This window comes from Cynocephalus volans, chromosome 15 (genome assembly GCF_027409185.1).
Source record: "Cynocephalus volans isolate mCynVol1 chromosome 15, mCynVol1.pri, whole genome shotgun sequence".
Classification (NCBI taxonomy): Eukaryota; Metazoa; Chordata; class Mammalia; order Dermoptera; family Cynocephalidae; genus Cynocephalus; species Cynocephalus volans.
In genome coordinates, this window is record NC_084474.1 from 77,868,377 (window position 1) to 77,889,974 (window position 21,598).

The following is a 21,598-nucleotide window of genomic DNA, read 5'->3' on the forward strand; positions in this document are numbered from 1 at the left end:
ACCCAGTCTTCAAAATGCGCATAACCAATGTATTTGGCAGTCAAAGCATGTCTGGGGATTCAAAATTCTCATTTTTTCCAGGACAAGAATATAGGAGTGAGTTAAATTACTACAAAGGAGGATCAATAGGAGTAGTGTGACCCAACATAAATAAAAATTTAAAAAGCAGAATTAAGACCCTCTGAAATTGCTGCTGGCTCATCACCAATTCAGGAAAGATAAATGTGTCCTGTCAAAGGTACTTTACCATGGCTCAAAATATGGAAAAATTCTGAAAGAGTTCAGGTTGAAACTTCCAGAATCATGGCCCATTAAAATGTTTTGAGAGAGAGGTTTTTTGCTCTCCATTTTCTCACCTCCCACTCACTTCTCTCCCTGCAATCTGGCTTCCGACCCAACATTCCACCAACACGGGTCTCACTAAGGCGTCAGTGCTCTCCATATTGCTCAAGCTAATGTCTTGTTTTTAAAAATTAGTTCTCATCTTCTTGCCCCCTAAGCAGCATTCGGCATAGCTAAGCACTCCTTTTAAAACACTTTCTTGCCCTAACTGCTGTAGCAACACATGCTTCTGGTTTTCCTCCTGCTGCCTTGGCCATTTCTCAATGTTCTTTGAAAGCTCATCTCCCTCCATTGAGCAGTGGAATAGCTCCTGGCAGTGTCCCCGGCCCTCTTCTCATCTCAAACTACATCGTCTCTCTGCCACTTTCATCTAATGTTTCACTTAAATAAATTAGGCCAAATAACCAATGGTTTCAATTGCCATCTTTTAATCTCCATTCTTGACAACTCCCATTCCACATGTGTGCATCTACTTGGGTTTTTCAAAAGCAGCCCCTCAAATTCAGCAAGTCTAAAACAAAAATGATGATCTTACAATCCCAGACTTTCTTCTCTAGGGTTCCTTATCCCAGTGACTGGCACCATAATCCATTCAGTGTTGGGAACCCCAAATCTACAGAACCTTTCCTCATTGACTCCCCCCGTTTCTAAGGTACCATCAAATCTCATCCATTTTTACCTCCCAAGCAGCTGTCAGTCCCGTCCACTCTCCCCATCTGCACTGTGGTCTTTCCCTCCATCCCCTCTTGCTGGGACCACTGCAATACCAGTGCTGTCTGAATCGGTCTCTCCATAGTCACTCTTGTCCTCCAGTAATTTGTTCCCTATGTTTAAACATAAGTTATCTTTTTCTAAACACAAACCAATCATGTCAGTCTGTACTTAAAACCCTTCAGTGATATCCCACTTTCCCTGGACAGATTCAAATCCCTAATATGTCCTAAAATATCCCTATGGCTGGCCCCACCTGTCTGTCCAGCATCACCTCACACCACACTCACCCTTGCTCTCTGCTCTCTTGTCACACTGATCTTCTTTTCCTTCTTAGGGTGTGCAATCACCTCTTCTTTCACAGGGCCTTTGCACATCTCTCTCTGGTGACTTCTGCCACTCCACTCATATCCCTCTCTCACCTTCTACCTATGACCATAGCCCCACGAAGCAGGGACCATTTCTGTTTGTTTCCCAACATACTCGTAGCATGTAGCTCACTCTCCCTCCTAACAGATACCACAAATACATTGTTGAGCAAGCACTGTCTTTAGCTAAATAATTGGGTCCATCCCCAAGTGGTTCCACTCCTCTGTGAAGGTACCACTCCTCTTCCTCGCCCTGGGGAGGAGGGAAGTCTGCTTTCAGAAGGCAAGTGGTTTGGGATTATCCATCAGTTTGAGTTAAACATGCTTATTTTTTCAAGTAATTAATTCACCATGGATAAAGTACTAGGGGAAAATGTATTAAATGTAGCTTACATTATGCTGGGGATGGAGGAAGAAAACCAGGTAATACTGAGAACATTATGGATAATTCGGAGTACCCAAAGCACTTTACAGATATTATCTCATATAATTCCTCCGAACAACCCTCCCTATGAACTATATGCTAGAATTGCTTCCATGTTACAGATGAAACAAAGGCACAGAGAGGTTAGGTAACGTATCTGTGGCTGCACAGTTGGTAAGCAGCAGAGCCAGGATTGGCAGGGTACAGGTGGGTATGGGTGGCCTCCTACCCTCCGTGCCACACTGACCCAGGCTTGCTGGGCTTTCAAGGCCCAGAACCAGAGAGGAGGGGGCCAGATACAGGCCTGACAGCACAGGTCTAAACCAGCCCAATTTTAGACACTTAATGTAGTGAGTAATCTCGTAACACTCAGGGGCAGAGGTGTCACCCCTGACACTTTTACTTCATATTTCCTGAATTTTCCATCTTGATTGCATGGGACTTCAGGTCTACCCAAACAATTGGAGACACTTCCCAGCCTGCCTTGGAATGAATTGTCTCTGTTTCAGATGCTGACCCCTATTTTCCTCTTCTGAATCTCACTGTGTATTAATTTTTAAACTATGATGTTTGACCAGTTGAATCTAGTTAAGTCACTCTTGGTTATACTGATGCCTGCATCATGTACTCTGAGTGTTTAAATCTTCCTAAATCTTTATTCAGGTGGATAAAGGGTTTGGAGGACGACAAGCAGGAGACAGACGTGCACTACAACTCTCTGACCGGAGAAGGGAACTTCAACTGGCGCTTCCTGTTCCCATTTCAGTATCTCCCGGCTGAGAAGCAAATGGTCATCGCCAAGAGGGAGAACATCTTTTCCTTAGAGAAGACGGAGTGTAAAACTCCGGCTGTACTGGTGCTCCAGGTTTGGGATTTTGAAAGGCTGTCCTCGGATGACTTCCTGGGTAAGCCAGTGGCTTTGTCAAGCACATATTAATGTTAAGGGTTTTGTCCCAGCTTCTGGTCTGATTTAGTTACAAGGATGATAATTTCAGTGCTATTTATGATAGCAAAAGATTGGAAAGAGTGGGCTAGCCAGTTAGCTCAGTTGGTTAGAGCGTGGTGTTGTAACACCAAGGTCAAGGGTTTGGGTCCCCATTAATAGGGGATTGGCTAAATAATTTATGGTCATCCATATGGTGAACCCCACATATTCAAACAGATTTAAGTTGGTTTTTGCTCTAGAACTAAGAAGCCATTAAGTTTTGAGCTAATTACTGGTCCACTCTGTGCCTCAGTTTTCCTCCCTTGTAAAGTGGGGATAATAATATTACATGCCTCTCAGGGTGGTGAGCTGTACTGTGATGAGGCGATTGAAGAACAGAGCACAGGGCCTCACACATAGCAAGCCCTCCATAAGTATGACCCTGCCGCCATTAAAAATACTGGAATATTTAATGAGCTGACAAGTTATGCAGGATGCGTTAAGTGAAAAAGAGAGTGTGGAAAAAATCCTGTAAAATACACATTTTTATGTATAGAAGAATGAAATAGTCATAGAAAGGCAGAGAAAGGGAGAGAGAGAATAGGGCTGAGTGCAGATATATAGAGCAATGGTCAACTTCTTTTTGGGGATGGAATTATGGAAGATTTTTCTATTCTCTTTTTTCCTGCTGATGTGCGTGCTCTAAATTTTCCACCATTAACAAATATTACTTTATAATAGGAAAAAGTTGTTAAAGAGAGATATCCAGACCTCTCATGGTAACAACTTACTCTGCCTTGTATTCACTCGTTGAAAAAGCATTGTCGTGAACCCACTAAGGGACACTGTCAGCGAGAATAGATACAAAGACAGAAAGACTTAGACCCTGACCTGGAGGAGTTTAAGGGACTCAAAGAGGGAGGTGAGGTGGGGGGAGCAGGGCTCTCATGGGGTAATCAGAGCTGACACAGGGCACGGCTCAGGCACATAGTTCAGGCTCAGGGAGCTGAGCTCAGGGAGCGGAGAAGGTGCCCAGCAGCGATGACCCCTGAAACTGAAAGTTAAGTATTGCAGCCCTGCCCTTGTCTTCTACCATGAATCAGTCCTTTGATAGCACCAAACACGTCTTGGTCACACTGGTACTCCCAATGTCTAGCACATAGGTGTGATCCAATGTGGTACTGATTGAATAACTAGTGAGTCAATGGGAGAATGAGTGAATGAGGATGGTGATCTAAAAGCTCTTCCATCACTTTTTAAAAACCCTTCCATGACTGTTATGGGGCATCTCTCTACAGGCTCCCTGGAAATGAACCTCAACAGTTTCCCTCGAGCAGCCAAGTCTGCCAAAGCCTGTGATCTCACCAAGTTTGAGAATGCAAGTGAGGAGAACAAGATCTCCATATTCCAGCAGAAGCGTGTGCGTGGCTGGTGGCCTTTCACCAAAAGCAAAGAACTCACAGTAAGTGACAGCTGTAGGAGGCCGGGTGGGGTGGGGTAGTCAGGGGGCATCGCGCTCTTCCAGTGAGTGGTTTTGCAAACTTTAAGTGCCTTGAAGGAACATGAGCCCTTCTGGCAGAGGTTCTGCTGAGCAGCAAGAATTTCTAAAGCTTTATAAATGCATTAAGCCTACCGTATTTCAGCATACTTAATTTAATAGCTATCTGTGTTGGGGGTGGTTTTCTACCCTTTGGGCCTGCACTTACACCCTGGCATTAATTTTTTTCAACATTTCTTGAAATTATGCATAAAGTCCTGTCTAATGTGCAATTTTAGTGTAACTACCTTATTCCTTCACCCTCTAATGTGAGACTCAATTTAAAAGGTGATCCAATCTTTTAAAACTTCCTTGAGACGTGATGGCAGAAGAGCCATTTGTCCCTTTCCCTGCGTTGCCAACTTGGTCCATACTGTGTGGCATGTGCTGTAGGAATTTCTGATCTTTCACAAATATCAGGGGAAAGTTTCTTCTTCCCTTTTTTTCGACCTCCTCATTGATCCTCTGTGAGGAAGGCAGGATGACTTTTGTGATTGGGGAGGTTGAGGAAAGGCACTGAGACCACATAGGTGGACTCTTTTCTCTGCTCTTAGCCTCCCTTTAGGGTGAGTGTGTTCTAGCCTCTGCTCCTAGTGCCTAGTGGCAACATCATGCCCAGGACAGGACCTTTCTTTCTCTCTCTGCTCCAACGGTCCAGAGGGTGTGAGGCAGGGATTGTCTTGGTACCTCACTGGGTAAATGGCAAGCTGCCAGTCTGATCCTATGGTGTCTAATTCTATTATGTTTTCTGGGAGTTTTTCTGTTCCCTAATTCTCCATTTAATCCCCTCTGATTGTGCGATTGGTGGAGAGATTGAGGCCCCAGCCAGGCTCATTCTTCCAGGTCCCCTCAAGTTCTTAATGAGGATTTACTACATGCCAGTCTCCAGGCTTGGTTCTGGGCTTCAGGGTTTAGCATATAATAGATGCTCGATCAATACTTGTTGGACGAACTGGTGAATTCAGAAATGCATTAGTCATGGCCTCTACCCTCAACCAGCTCAGAGTCCACTGAGAGCTACAAATATGTCAACAATCCAGTCATGCACTAAATAATCAAAGTGTAAGATGCAGGAAGGAACAGAGAGGAAGGAGTGATCCAATTCTCCCTGAGGGAGCTGGGGGTCAAGCAGGAGAGAGCATGAATTTTTCAAGAATGGAGGACGATGAAACAGCATTTTCTAGATAAAAAAAAAAAAAGAGGGGAGATGTCTACTCCAAATGGAGGAACCAAGATGAGCACAGTGTACCAGTCACAGTTGCCAGAATATAGCATGAGGTTGGGACTGACAAGTCCAGAAATCCTAATTATTATCTTTTGACATAATCTGGTTTCTGTGCATTAATAAACAGTAACTTTATATGCATGATTATATAATAGCAGTCATTTATAGCCCTTTAGAGTTTGCCAAATATGTTCAGACCCCTTCTGTTATTTCATTTGATCCTAGTGGACTCTTCATTTTCCATATTATTTATTGATTTTTTCATTTCAGCCAACAAATATTTAGTGAGCATCTGTTCAATGATAGGCCCTGGGAATAAAATATGAGGTCTCTGCCATCATGGAGCTTACAGTCTAAAGTCACAGACAGACATGCAGACACACACGTGCAGAGACAGAGACACACATAGCCACCCACACACATAGCAAGAAATCAATGGCTTCAAATGAGGGCTGGGCAGGAGACAGAGTGCTGCATTAAAGCATATCCAACGCAGAGACTTCCATCCAATAAGGTGGTGATAGGGGAAGGCCTTTCTGTGGCTGTGAAACTTTCAGTTGAGATCTAAAGAATGAAAAGTAGTGAGCCCTCGGGAAAAGTGGAGGAAATGCATTTCCCATGGAACAAATACCACAGGAAAGGCCCTGACGTGAGAACGAGTTCAGTGATTTGGAGAAACTAAAATACTGAGAAAAACCTCCCACAACTGAGTGTGGTGAGGGAGGGTGGTGCTGGTGAAGTGGAGAGGAGGCTTCCGAGGCCTTGACGAAGAGTGTGGGTCCCGTTCTCAAAGGGAAGCTATTGGGGGGGTTTCCAGCAAGGAGGGGAGGAGATCTGACTCCCATGGGAACACCTCACAGCTGTGTGGACAGCGGGTGAGAGAGGGTCAAAGTCAGAGAAGATGAGGAAGGACTAGGCAGAGATGGAGGAAGAAGATCACACAAACAGAAACTCAGAGAGGAGACTTGAGGAGGGCATCTGGGCTCTGCGTCAAGTGCTCCTAAGTGGTTATGTAAAAAGCTACAGAGAAGTGCCCCTTGAATTCAGCAGCATGGGGGATCCTGGTGACCTTTAAAAAAGCCATGTTGTGAATGTTCATAGCAGCATTATTTATAATAGCCCCAAAGTGAAAACACCCAAACACCCATCAGCTGATGAATGGATAAACAAAACGTGGTCTATCCATACAATGGAATATTATTCAGCCATGGAGAGCGATGCGGTACTGACACACGCTCCAACATAGATGAACCTGGAAAACACTGTGCTAAGTCAAAGAAGCCAGCCACAAAAGAGCACATACCGTCCGATTCCGTTTATACAAAATGTTCAGAAAAGGCAAATCCATAGGAAGCAGATCGGTGGTTGCCAGGGGCTGCAGGGAGAGGAGTGGGCAGTGCCTGCTAACTGGTATGGGATTTCTTTTCCGGGTGATTAAAAAAAAAAAAGTTGTGATATTAAATTGTGCTGATGGCTGCACAACTTTGTGCATATACTAAAATCCACCTAACTGTGCACTTTGTAAGGGTGAACTTTATGGTATTTTAATTATATCTTAATGCTTAAAAAGGAGTGTCGGTGGAATGGTGAAGGCAGTGGAGTGAGTGGGATGTCGGGTAGTGCAGGCAGCCTGTGTAGACTCTTCAGACACCTCCCAGTCTCACCTCTCAGTGCTCTCCCTTCAGCCATCCTGCGCTCCTGCTGTCCCAAAGCCACTTCCTGCTCCTTCCCACACCCCTGCTTATCTATGCGCTGGCCCTCCTGCCTGCAATGTCCCAACCCTGGCTCCTCTGGGAAAACTAGTCCTTATGTGTCTTGAGACTCTTTTCACAGTCACCCCCTCTAGGAAACCTTCCCTGCTAGCTTCCTCACGCTTCCATCGCTCCTGTCACACTGTTTTGCACTTGTTCATGGACTCATACTGTGAGCAGCCCATGTCCAAACAGCATGTCTTCTCTTCCTGCTCCTTTCCTGAATTTTCAGTGTCTAACATGGGGCCTGACACATAATAGATATTCATAAATATTTATTGAATGAATCAATAAATTCAGGGACAATTAAGACATTGGCCCTACCGCCGAAGAGATCATATCGTTCCTTCTCTATATACTCAGTGTACCGAGCACATAGGAAGTGCTTGGTAACTGTTCTTTGAAAATGAACACATCAGTACACATCCATTTGTATGATTATCTAACCCTAGAAACCAGAGAGCAGTGTCCTAAAGAAATAGGACAGAAGACAGGTAGATTCTAACAGCAGGAGGATCAGAGGATAAGGATATGCTGATTGGGGACACAGTGGTAAATGGATGAAGGGACATTTGGACTCTGGCAGTCTGTTTTCCTAGACTGGATTAAGATCCATAGAAGCATTTGAGCCTATGATCTGAACTAGATACCAGAGCAGTGGGAAGTTCTATGATCTTTCTTCTTCTCTCTATGCTGACGTCACTGTCCCTCCATTGCCAGGGTCTGGGTACGTCAGGTTATTATAGTGACTTGAATTCATTTGTCTAATAGTTTTGTAATGGCTGGGCCTTAAGGGAGACATTTATGTGGGAAATTTATTCTCTGGTTTGATTAACTCAATGCAGAGTTTCTCTGCCCTGTGCTTTGGAGAGTCCCTTAGCATCACCTCTGTCTTGGGTCCCATGAGGGAAAGACTAGCAGAGTTGCCCAGGCTAGATGACCTCTTATAATCCTATCATGAGCCACCTTCATGAGGACATGCACATTTTGAATAATTCAGGATCCCACACAGAACTCCTGTGCATCAAAAGATGCATGTTTTGTCTAAAAGTTTCCAACCCAGGCAGTCTGCAGCTGCATTCCTTTGTCTTAACCACCGTGCAATACTTCCTCTTCTGGCAGAGGGCTGTGAAAACAGAAGGGACATTCAACTATGTCCTGGAGTCATTAATAATCTTTCCCATGGGGATGAAGTCTGAGGTGACATTTGCTGGGAAATTATCATTTAAAACAAAATCTTCTCCCGATGCAGAAAACCTCTCCACATAGGTTGTAGAGAAAAAAAGTTTTATTCTTGAGTAATCGTTAAACCAGAATGTGATGTGCATCACAAACAATCTGCTATGAGTTTGCAAAGACAGGAGAAATTCTGCCTTTTTGTATTGCCAAGCAGCTGCAACCCATTGCACACATATTTTCAAGATAAACAAAAAGTAGTCTTCAAATAAAATAACTTCATAGCACCATTTGTCACACATAGTTCATCCTAGATTCACATAGTAATTGGGGTGACCACCTGTATTAGCTAATTGGCTTTATCCAGAGGAAAAACAAACATCTATATCTTTTTTTATTGCTTATGAATATTCATGAGATACAAAGCTGATTGTCACCCTTGTCCCCCTGAGGTGGGGGGCCAGATTCATACTGACTGTTTACCCATTACCACAAATTGCATTTGTACCCCGTGTCCCCCACCCAATTATCCCCAACCTCCCTCCTGCTCCCGTCTTCCCCCCCACTCCACTTTGTAACCCAGAGAATGTTCTCTCCCTCTGCAAGTCCAATGCACTGTTGTGGTCTTTCTTTCCTTCCTTCTTTTTCTCTTAGCTCCCACATATGAGTGAGTACACTTGGTATTTATCCCTCTGTGCTTTGCTTATTTCACTCAACATAAGTTTCTCCAGGCTCATCCATGTTGTTGCAAATGGGAGTATTTCATTCTTTTTTATGACAGAGTAGTATTCCATGTTGTATGTACACTACAGTTTCCTTACCCATAATATACAAGGAACTCAAACAATTATATAATAAAAAAACAAATAACCCAAGTAAAAAAATGGGCAAAGGAGCTGAACAGACATTTTTCAAAGGAAGACATACAAATGGCCAACAGGTACATGAAAAACTGCTCAACATCACTAGTCATCAGGGAAATGCAAATTAAAACCACATTGAGATACCACCTCACCACAGTTAGACTGGCTATAATCAAAAGATGGTAGATAACAAATGCTGGCGAGGGTGTAGAGAGAAGGGAACACTACTGCAATGTTGGTGGGACTTTAAATTAGTACAACCGCTAGGGAAAACAGTATGGAGGTTTCTCAGACAACTGCAGATAGATCTTCCATATGATCCAGCAGTTGCACTTCTGGGTATATACCCAGAAGAATAAATCATCATGTCAAAGGGACACCTGCACTCCCATGTTCGTTGCAGCTTTGTTTACAATAGCCAAGACATGGAACCAACCTAAGTGTCCATGGATGGATGATTGGATAAACACCCATATCTTTATGGTAAGAGGTGGTTTTGCAACATGGAGCAAGATGCCCACTGAAATTGGCTCCTACCCTCCCACAGAAACTGGGAGATCGAGATGCTCTCTCTTGATGTTTTCAGAGAGGTGGTTCCCAGGTCCTTGAAAAAGACACTTCCGGCTGTTAAAGACAAAAGGCCTATCTAGTATTCAAAAGGATTTATATACATTTCAAAGAGATGAGAAAGGTCTTACAGTTACAACTGTTTCAAAGTAAATGCTCTAAGAAAAAGAAGAGAGGGCAAGTCTCTTCCCTTATTTTCAACAGGGAGGATTAAGCCTCTGGTTTTTAAGTTGTGTTTGTCCTTGCACGTCCTAGAGGGCAAGTGAGAATTGCCTTCATCCTCACCCACTCTGGTAGCCCATGGTCAGAGCCTTGGCTGACCTCAGCATGAAACCTGGTCCCGCAAGCCCTGCTTTGGCCTGCTGAAGGGGTACAGTGCAGCTTTCCCTTGTCTTCTTTCCCCCTTAAGTAGCCAGTAACCACATAGAGAAAACTAAACCATAAACCACCAAGAACTTTCTCCTAATGTGGTAGCAGGTTGGACAATCCCAGAGTAAAATGATGTCATGGAAAACTTTTGCCCGCTCCCCGCAGGGACTCTTCCTGTCTCCAAGTCTCAGTCTCCATGTCTGTAAAATGAGTGGGTTGGATTGGATGCCTTCACGGTGTGTTTCCAGCACAGACATTCTCTAATTCCAACTCTGTGTAAACTCTCCTGTTCTTTGAAGCGAGCATTCAGAACGTCACTGTTCCAGTCACTGGCAGGTGAGAAGGGGTTTGTTTATGGTCACTGGCACCTGCCAGATTTATTTTATGCTGCTTTTCAGTACCCCCAAGCAGTGTGATTTAGACATCTGGATCACACAGCTCCTAGTGTGGAATGCCGCTGTCCTTGTAGTAGGAGGAAAACAGCCCCAGGGTATTGCTGAGGGATGGGAACCCTTGGGAGAAGGACAGGGAACATTGAACACGTTCAAGAAATCCATTGCTCTATGTGTTTCAGGAATGCCTTATCCCAGTTAATCCTACTAACAGCAATCTTTAAAGACATTATTCCTTCAGGAGGAGATCAGGAAGTTTCTTTTATAGGTTAATCTCACAAACCCATAGCCCAAGTAAGCCCCAGGGACATCAACAACTAAAATAAAAAGGGAGATTTCTGTGCCTCCAGTTTAATATGAAAACCAGTTGTCAGCGTCTACCATGGCTACACACTCGCACGCTAGGTATTCAGGGCTCAGCAATGAATAGGACAAGTTCCTGACAGCCCGAGGTTCACGGCTTAGCTGAGGAGGCTGCTAGACAGATCATTTAAATAATATGTAGTGAATTGAGATTCTCTAGGAGCAGAGGAGGGAGGTATTTTTATATTAAGATTATTTTTAAGATAGAGTGTGTAACATCCATTTATAGGGAATTTGAAAAGCACAAAAAGGTAGAAAAGAAGAAATAGCACTCATATGCACACCATCTAAAGAAAACTATTGCCAGTGTTTTGTTATTCTCAGCATTTTCTCTATGCATAGATTTTGGCTACCTTTACATAGGAGCAGTCACTCCATATTTAAAATAATTCTTAATTTTTTTCACTCAGTGTTATAATAAGCATTCCCTACATTATATTATCAATATTGGTATTAACTCCTTATATTCTCAAAATAGAAATGCCAAAGTTGAATCACTATATTTTTCTTCAGATTTACTCATTTAAAACATTTAAATATACAGAAAAGTTGAAAGAATAGAACAATGATTAGCCATAGTTCCACCACCAAATTCAATACTTGCTAATATTTTGTTACATTTATTTTGTCTATATGAGTACATAGATGTATACATATACATGTATATACACATATTTTTACTGAGCCATTTAGGAGTAAGTTGTAGACATTCTGACACTTCACCCCTAAATACTCCAGCACACATCTCCTAAGATTATGGACACTCTCCTACATAATCCCAATGCCATCATCACGTATAAGAAAGTTCATAATATTATCTGATATCCACACCATATTCATTTTTCCATCTGTAGAAAGGATACCCCATTGCCTCCAAAATGTCTTTTACAGCTGATTATTTTTCAAAACAAGATTCAATCATGGTACATGTGTTGCTTTTGGTCGTTATATCTGTTTGTCTATTTTATTTTGCAACAGTTCTTTGACTTTTTTCCCCCATGACATTAACTATTTGATGAGACTGTGCCCGATTTATCTGGTTGTTTTCTCATGATGTTGTTTAATCTTATTCTCTATCCCCTGTATTTCCTGTGAACTTGAAGTTAGGTACAACAGCTTTATTAGGTTCCAGTGAAACATTTTTGGCAAGAATACTTAATACGTGACAACTGTTCACTTTATAGTGACTCGTGTCAGGAGGCACATGCTACCAGATGGTCTCACTGTTAGTGATGCTGTGTCTGCTCACTTAACTATGTTGGTAAACACAAGATCCCCTTGTTGTAAAGGTCTGTTTTCCCTCTGCAGGTAGCAGGTAACTGATAGAGTAACACTTTGGCACTGTGTGGAATACCTGTTCCACCACCACCTTTCACTGAGTGATTTTGGCAACCTCTGGGGATCCTGACCAATTTAATTATTTCATTTAACCATTGTAAAATGCATTTCCTAACCCTTCTTTACTTCTTTTCTTTCATCTATCTATCAATCAATCATCTACCTATCTAATTCTATCATGTTCTCCATTCATAAATAGGAATTTATCTGTTAAGAAGAGCTTTTTCTCACTAACTGGAAATAAATTACTGTCACCCTCTTCCTCACACCCCAAAAACACAGGATAAATACTGTAATTGTAAATCTTAGTTACCAAATTTTAAAATTAAGAATTGGTGTTGATTTACTACCACTCCAGTGGTAGTAAACGAGAATTTTTTTTCTTGCTTATTATTATTTTTTTTTGGTATCATTATGGACTCATGGATTTAAAAATATAAAAATATATATTATCTAGCTCTATCCACTGAAGGGACCTAGAAGCAAAATAACCCAGTATCAAAGAAGACTCCTAGCACCTGGATCCTGGTTTCTAATACCAGCTCCCACTAAAAGAAAACAGGGATCTTTGGAGAAATGGCTGACACCAGGTCTAGGGTAGATAAAATCCAAGATACATCTGAAACATCTCGCTGGGGCAAATAGGACAATCTGAACATTCAAAAGAGTAATGAAAGCTTTGTACATAAAGCTTTTTCTGAGTTTTGAATTATTTCCTTAATTCAGCTATTTAGAAATAGAATTCCTAGGTTCAGAGTATGACTATATAAGATAATACACATACACATATGTATGTATATATGTATATGTATATATGAGGGATATTAAAAAGTTCATGGAAAGATTTGTATTATCTTTTAATTCCACTTTTTTATGAACTTTTTGAAGTACCCTTCACATATTCATATACATATATGTGTATTTGTATATATTGTTTTAGTCTGTTTTGTGTTGCTATGACGGAATTACCTGAGACTGGGTAATTTATAAAGGAAAGAGGTTTATTTGGGCTTCAGGCTGCTTCTACTCATGGTGGAAAGTGGCAGGCAGCTGGTGGGTACGAGCAGATCACATGGTGAGAGGAAGCGAGAGAGAGAGAGAGAGAGAGAGAGAGAGAGAGAAAGAGAGAGAGAGAGAGAAGAGGAGCCAGGGTTCTATAAATAACTAACTCTTGGGGGAACTACCCCCTCCTTCCAGGGAGAGCATTAATCCATTCATGAGGGATCTGCCCCCATGACTCTATCAGTTTCCAGCACTGCCACATTGGAGATCAAATTTCCACATGAGTTTTGGAGGAGACAACACATCCAAACTCCATCATATATCCTTCCCTTCCTGAAGGATTGTTCCAGTGTACATTCCACTATTAATATACAGGAATGCCTCATCTAATACCGGCGAAGTTTGCATTTTAATAAGCAATAACTATTGCTGAAGAAGACTTGTCCTTTCTTTTTTTTTTTTTTAAATTTATTTTTTTTGTGTGTGTGTGTTTGTGTGTGTGTGTGTGTGTGTCTTTATTTATTTATTTTTTTAAAAATTTTATTTTGTCAATATACATTGTGGCTGATTATTGCTCCCCATCACCAAAACCTCCCTCCCTTCTCCCTCCCCCCCTACCCCCCAACAATGTCCTTTCTGTTTGCTTGTCATATCAACTTCAAATAATTGTGGTTGTTATATCTTCTTCCCCCCCCCCCCGGTTTGTGTGTGTGTGTGTGTGTGTGTGTGTGTGTGAATTTATATATTAATTTTTAGCTCCCACCAATAAGTGAGAACCTGTGGTATTTCTCTTTCTGTGCCTGACTTGTTTCACTTAATATAATTCTCTCAAGGTCCATCCATGTTGTTGCAAATGGCAGTATTTCATTCGTTTTTATATCTGAGTAGTATTCCATTGTGTAGATGTACCACATTTTCCGTATCCACTCATCTGATGATGGGCATTTGGGCTGGTTCCAACTCTTGGCTATTGTAAAGAGTGCTGCGATGAACATTGGGGAACAGGTATACCTTCGGCTTGATGATTTCCATTCCTCTGGGTATATTCCCAACAATGGGATAGCTGGGTCGTATGGTAGATCTATCTGCAGTTGTTTGAGGAACCTCCATACCATTTTCCATAGAGGCTGCACCATTTTGCAGTCCCACCAACAATATATGAGAGGTCCTTTTTCTCCGCAGCCTCGCCAGCATTTATCGTTCAGAGTCTTTTGGATTTTATTCTTTATTTTTATTTATTTATTTATTTTTTGTCTTTTTCGTGACCAGCACTCAGCCAGTGAGCGCACTGGCCATTCCTATATGGGACCCGAACCCACGGCGGGAGAGTCGCCGCGCTCCCAGCGCAGCACTAGCCATCCTAACTGGGGTTAGATGGTATCTCAATGTGGTTTTGATTTGCATTTCCCGGATGCTGAGTGATGTTGAGCATTTTTTCATGTCTGTTGGCTATTTGTATATCTTCCTTAGAGAAATGCCTACTTAGTTCTTTTGCCCATTTTTTAATTGGGTTGCTTGTTTTCTTCTTGTAAAGTTGTTTGAGTTCCTTATATATTCTGGATATTAATCCTTTGTCAGATGTATATTTTGCAAATATTTTCTCCCACTCTGTTGGTTGTCTTTTAACTCTTTTAATTGTTTCTTTTGCTGTGCAGAAGCTTTTTAGTTTGATATAATCCCATTTGTTTATTTTTCCTTTGGTTGCCCGTGCTTTTGGGGTCATATTCATGAAGTCTGTGTCCAGTCCTATTTCCTGAAGTGTTTCTCCTATGTTTTCTTTAAGAAGTTTTATTGTTTCAGGGTGTATATTTAAATCCTTAATCCATTTTGAGTTGATTTTAGTATACGGTGAGAGGTATGGATCTAGTTTCATTCTCCTGCATATGGATATCCAGTTATCCCAGCACCATTTGCTGAAGAGGCAGTCCCTTCCCCAGTGAATAGGCTTGGTGTCTTTGTCAAAGATCAGATGGAAGTAAGTGTGTGGGTTGATTTCTGGATTCTCTATTCTATTCCATTGGTCAGTGTGTCTGTTTTTATGCCAGTACCATACTGTTTTGGTTATTATAGCTTTGTAGTATAGCTTAAAGTCAGGTAGTGTTATGCCTCCAGCTTTATTTTTTTTGCTCAGCATTGCTTTGGCTATGTGTGGTCTTTTATTGTTCCATATAAATGTCTGAATAGTTTTTTCCATGTCTGAGAAAAATGTCTTTGGAATTTTGATGGGGATTGCATTGAATTTGTATATCACTTTGGGTAGTATGGACATTTTCACTATGTTGATTCTTCCAATCCAAGAGCATGGGATATCTTTCCATCTTCTTGTATCCTCTCTAATTTCTCTCAGCAGTGGTTTGTAGTTCTCATTATAGAGATTTTTCACTTCCTTGGTTAATTCAATTCCAAAGTTTTTTATTTTTTTCGTGGCTAATGTAAATGGGCAGGATTTCTTGATTTCTCCTTCTGCATGTTCACTATTGGAGAAAAGAAATGCTACTGATTTTTGTGTGTTGATTTTGTATCCTGCTACCGTGCTGAAATCATTTATCAATTCCAACAGTTTTTTTGTAGAGGTTTTAGGCTGTTCGATATATAGGATCATGTCATCTGCAAACAGGGACAGTTTGACTTCATCTTTTCCAATCTGGATGCCCTTTATTTCCTTCTCTTCTCTGATTGCTTTGGCTAGTACTTCCAACACTATGTCGAATAGGAGTGGTGAGAGTGGGCAGCCTTGTCTAGTTCCTGTTCTTAAAGGAAAAGCTTTCAGCTTTTCCCCATTCAGGATGATATTGGCAGTGGGTTTGGCATATATGGCTTTAATTATGTTGAGATACTTTCCCTCTATACCTAACTTATAGAGGGTCTAGTCTCTGACAAAGACTTGTCCTTTCTGAACACAGTCCCTTCTCAGCCTCCCCAGGCATCCACTCTCTAGGCATAAGTGGTATAACAAATCCAGAGTCTTTTGAGAGACTTTTCCTTATCATTTTCTCACAGATGCCATAGATAGTGTCTCAGACTGTCCTTTTTTTTTTTTTTTAGCTGTCATTTCACATGACATTTGGAGAATATTATTAGCTTAAGACCTCTACTTGGTGCTAGGCTGAATACCGATGTTTGAAATAGGACACAAAACCCTCTGTGTGGAGAGATACACCGTAAAGAGTGGTGTTTATCAGAATATGTCAGTAAAAACCTTTCCTTAGCTGCCTTCCTGATGCCTGATAAATGCTTTGACACCACTCAGGCAGGGCAGTGAAGCTGGAACAGGGCTCTTCGTGATAGTTACAGATAACTCCAATGTTGAGGGTGAATTAATTTAATATTCTCTGCCTTCTCCCATCATGGCTGCCAACAACCAAACCTTCTTGTTAAGAAGCCCTGGATTTTTCAGGGTGAAGGGGTAAGTTAACACAAGGCCACTGGCTCAGCAGAATCTTAGAGTTTTTCACAGGAGTAAGAAATCAACCATGCGCCAGAAGTCACGTAATGCCTAACCCACATGTGATTCAGAGAGAGAAGCTTTAACAGTGACAGTATGTGTTAAGAAACTTCAGTGATGCTCTAGTCTCCTACCAGTTCTGCCTCCCTCTATCACCTTGAATTTTAATGCACAAAAAACCAAAAGAAGCAAGAGGAAAGAAGGTCTCCTCCACCAAGAATGGGAGCTCCAGGAGATCAGGGATTCTATTTTTCTTAATCCTTGTTAAGTCCTCACTGCCTAGAACAGTGCCTGGTATACAGAGAGTCCTCCAAAGCAGTGAATGAATGAGTAAACAAGAAAGAATGACTCAACTTTTGTAGGTTTCCTATCTCATTCTTTGATAATCCAAGACTTCTATCACTGCCTGTAACTTTGGCATGGTGCTCTGAAGAAGCTCGTTGGTCACAATTTTCAAATCAGAGGGGCTGTTGCTTACTGAGGGAGCAGGGGGAGGGAATTCTAGAATAGATATTATAGATAGTATATGATAGAAAGGATAATGCTAGAATAAAAGGATAATCATAAAACAATTAGTGGAAACAAGAAAAAGAATGAAGAATGACAGGAAAGCAATTGGACAAATGTAAGGCCACGCCCACCAGTTTCCTTTCAAGAATTGACCGAGAAGACTGTAGCAGATTCAAAGGGTCTGCCACTCAAGTAATTAGTCCCCTTGCTAATTGCTAAGAAGTTTCTCTAATTAATATCATTTCTTCAGATATCAGTGACTACACGTGGAGTAGTACCTGTGACTGAGGATATGCTTGTGCCTATGTGTACACGTGGGACCCTCTCCTTCCACAAAACTCAGCAGTAGTAACATCATTGGAGGCTTTAGTTGTTCATCATAACAATAGCTTCTCCCAGGACAAGAAATGCAACAATATTTCCCAAAATAAGGCATCAGAATAGTCAATATGCTTTCTGGCATTCTCCAACACGATAACACTTTTGCTAGAAGTTTGGCATTGCCCCAGCAGGTCTTTGTGACTAGAAACTAAAGCTTTCGCTTCTTTATGCAGGGCAAGGTTGAAGCTGAGTTCCACCTAGTTACAGCAGAAGAAGCTGAGAAAAATCCTGTCGGAAAAGCCCGAAAGGAGCCAGAGCCCCTGGCCAAGCCCAAGTGAGTGGAGCTGTGTGGGGGAATGTCAGCACGGGGAAAGACCCTTTGCAGTCACCATCGGTATCAGAGGGTGTAGGCGTTTCTTTAGAGCATCCTCTGGGAGAACTGAGAAGCCAGGAGGCAGGCAATTGGTGCCAACCAACCTATGTGGCTTTTTGTTTCTATGACTGAAAAACATTCTAAAAACATTACAATGTGTTTGGCAAATGGAGAGGGGGCTTGTCTGTAATACTACCACAAAGGCATTTCTAGAGTCATTTCACATATTTTTCTACTCATTTTTTACATGAATATAAAGCTCACATGAATTTTTTCTACTTGTTCTTTAATTATGTATATAAAATTGTCTTAATGTTTCCTTTATCCTTTACTGAAAATTTTTTGCTTTGTTGCTGTATTTGTTATAATTAGGATTTTTAAGGGCTATAAATATTCCATAGACTTGATGCCCAGAATTGACTTGGTCACCACCCCATAACTGGATATTTAATTGACTTTTACCTTTTTCCCACTATTATAATATGATGAAAATGTTTTCCCTTTATAAATCATTACTTTAAAATACATTCCCAGAAGTAGAATTCTTAGAAAAAAAGGTTACCCTATTCACTTTAATCCTTGGTTATATATCAATCTAAAGAGTCAATAGAGATAGGTATGAAATATGTATACAAAGTACTTTTTGAAATTGTATTTATTCTATCCCTCCTCAGACTACAATGTCTCAAGAAGAGTGGTCTTGTCTCTGTGCCTACCTTTCCTCTCTCATAGTGTTGGGGACATAATGGATGCTTAGTTATTCATTAATTCAAAATTATTTATTAAGTGCCTACTGGAAGAACACTCTGGAGAACACAGAAGATATAAACTGCATAAGTCATGCCTTCCAGGACCTTTCAACCTGTTTAGGGAGAAATAACACACAGACTCATAAAATAGTAATCAGAGTGTAGGAGACAAATATGTTTGTTTCAAGAAAGGGGTAAGTCATGTGATAGATGAGATAGGAATTTGGGGTGAGGGGAATCATTATGGACTGAGCTGGTCATGGTGGGACAGGAGGCGGGTGGTGGGGCCTCTGGCAGGTTCTAACTACAGTCTCGCTCTACTCCAGACCAACCTTTAAAATGATGCAGGAATCATCACTGTCCAAATGTTAGGTTGTTTCTACTTCAGGCAACATGGTCCTCTCCCATTCTCAAGTCTTTCCTGTGAGTCCCCAGAAAGGGGGAGTCAGAAACCCTTCCTGAGGTCTTGCCCATCCTGAGCATTGACAGCACAGCCCGTTCCCTGATGTTCTTTTGCTTCCTCCTCAGCCGCCCAGACACCTCCTTCTCCTGGTTCATGAGCCCCTTCAAGTGCCTGTACCACCTCATCTGGAGGAATTACAAGAAGTACATCATCATCGGTTTGATTCTGATCATTCTCATCATCTTCCTGGTGCTCTTCATCTATACCTTGCCAGGAGCCATCAGCCATAGAATTGTGGGCTCATAGAGAATGGTGGAAGACCTGCCCCACCCCCACTAACCTCCTCTCTTCTCATCTGGGACCATCTAGGAACGTGAGCTATGCAAGGCTCCGTGCTACGTGCTAAAGGCATAGACCCACAGGGCCCCACACCAGTCCCTACATCTGAGAAGGTGGAAAAGAAGCATTCCTTCCCTCCCCAGCCCCTGCCCCCGCCTTTCAAACTTATGAGCCTTAAGTCATGTTTTTTGGCCATGAGCAGCACGGAATGATGACGCTTTCTCCTCGGGGTAATCAGCGGTGACCTCAGACTGACCCAGGTGAATGTTTTCTTCACGTGATGGTTATATTCTGGGAGGTGGAATCCTGGGTCTGAGATTTTACTAGAAGTACTTTATTTTAAATAAAATTTACAGAAAATAGACTAAAAACACTTTAGCAAATTACAAATATCGAACCTGTCTCATATTTCTTAACCTTGTCTAATCCTTACAGTTTACAGAACACATTCACTTTTTCGGGCTGTGAAAGTGGGTTGGAGAAAACTTCCTATAAATCACCTAAAGTACTTTATTGTTGAAATTCCCATCTAGAGACAAGATGCTGCTGGTTTTCCTTTAAAGTCAACACTGTAGAACATGTTCAGCAGTCATAATGAGTTTTGGAGAAATCCATCTTGGTGTATGCTGTATGGAAATTTACAAGTGGGAGTTTTACAGTATGTTGTAAGAAATCTGAAATATAATTACACGTATGTGTGTGTATGGGTCAGGGGGAGCTCCATGCTACCAGTAGTAATTCTCTTTTGCCAAATACACGGGCCCCACCGAGGACAGCATTTCCATAGACCATGATATAAATGGCCATCCCTGGCACTATTCGACATAGTTTGACCTCCATATGTGGCAGGTTCCATCGTGAGTCTCAAGTACAAACTAATTTGAAAACCAGTCTTAGAAACAATATCCTATATACTGGTCAGATTGGGTACGTTTTTCTTGAAAGTAAACCTTTGATCTTCATAGTACAGGATAGATCTGCCACCCTTACTAAGGCAGGGAGTTGAAGTGAGAGGCTGGTTTTCCCAGATATAATAAGGAAGCAAAGGAATTTTTTTTCCCCCCTGCGGCTGGCCAGTACTGGGATCTGAGTCTTTGACTCTGGTGTTATAATACCGAGCTCTAACCAACTGAGCTAACTGGCCAGCCCTACGAACTGGAATGTTTGGCTCAATTCCCATGAAGAATCTTTGGCCTCTTACACAAATAAGTATTGCAACTGTTTCTTCTTTCTGTCATCAGAGACCATTTGGTCCTACTGGGAGGCTGGGTTGAGGTTCCCCTCTTGACACCAGAGGCACCAGGGCAACAGTTTTGTTTTTTGATATCTTCACACAGATGTAACTCTTTTAAAGAGAAGGATGTTTACTTCCACATGAAAAGTCATTCTAAAATGTTTCTGATCTATCAAAGAAAGACTGAAAAATGTTCTGTTTGATACTGGACTTAAGCATTGTTCCCTGAATGCTGGCCCTAGATTCTCGCTTCCTGGTAACTAGAATGCCCTATTTTCCTGAAGTGCTGAAAAATAGAGCATTTACTCATTGGCAATGTTTCCTAGTGGGCTTGTACATAAACTGTGGTTCATTCTTACTGTGCAATAATACACAGCCATCATTAATGATGTAGCCAAAAATACTTACTGGCATGAAATGTATAAATTGAATATATACATTATAAGTTTAAAAAATAGGTTAAAAAACTGTGTGTACAGCATGGTACAAAAAGAAAGTATATATACATGCATAGAAAACAATGTCTGAAGGAATATGCCAAAATGTTAATAGTGATTATCTTTAAGGAGTAGTATCCTTTCTTTTTTTCATGCTTTTCTATTTCTCCTAAAACTTCTAAAATAAACACGTATTATTTTAATGTAAAAAGTTTAATAAATAAATATAAATTGACTTGTGCCCATTTAAAAATATTTACTGAGCATCTCCTGTGTGCTGGGCAGTGGGGATGCAGCAGAGATGAGACGGTCGCAGCCCTCCTGCCATGGAGTTTACATTCTAGTAACTCCTCAAGATATCGTTTCATCTTCAATTTATGGGTCAGCCAAGAAGGGCACCAGAAAAGCAATGGGTTTCATGGATGAGGCTTAAG

At 41.5% G+C, this 21,598-nt stretch overlaps 1 protein-coding gene across 1 annotated transcript in view; it reads left to right on the forward strand.

Moving 5' to 3' along the window:
* FER1L6 (fer-1 like family member 6) overlaps positions 1 to 19,460 on the forward strand; it is a 127,007-nt gene extending 107,547 nt beyond the window's left edge. Inside the window, exons 37-40 of the mRNA XM_063079710.1 lie at positions 2,509 to 2,750; positions 4,069 to 4,232; positions 17,863 to 17,963; positions 19,280 to 19,460. Coding sequence (XP_062935780.1) covers positions 2,509 to 2,750; positions 4,069 to 4,232; positions 17,863 to 17,963; positions 19,280 to 19,460 — 688 coding nt within the window. The remainder of the gene's footprint in view (positions 1 to 2,508; positions 2,751 to 4,068; positions 4,233 to 17,862; positions 17,964 to 19,279) is intronic.
* Positions 19,461 to 21,598: the final 2,138 nt, after the last annotated feature.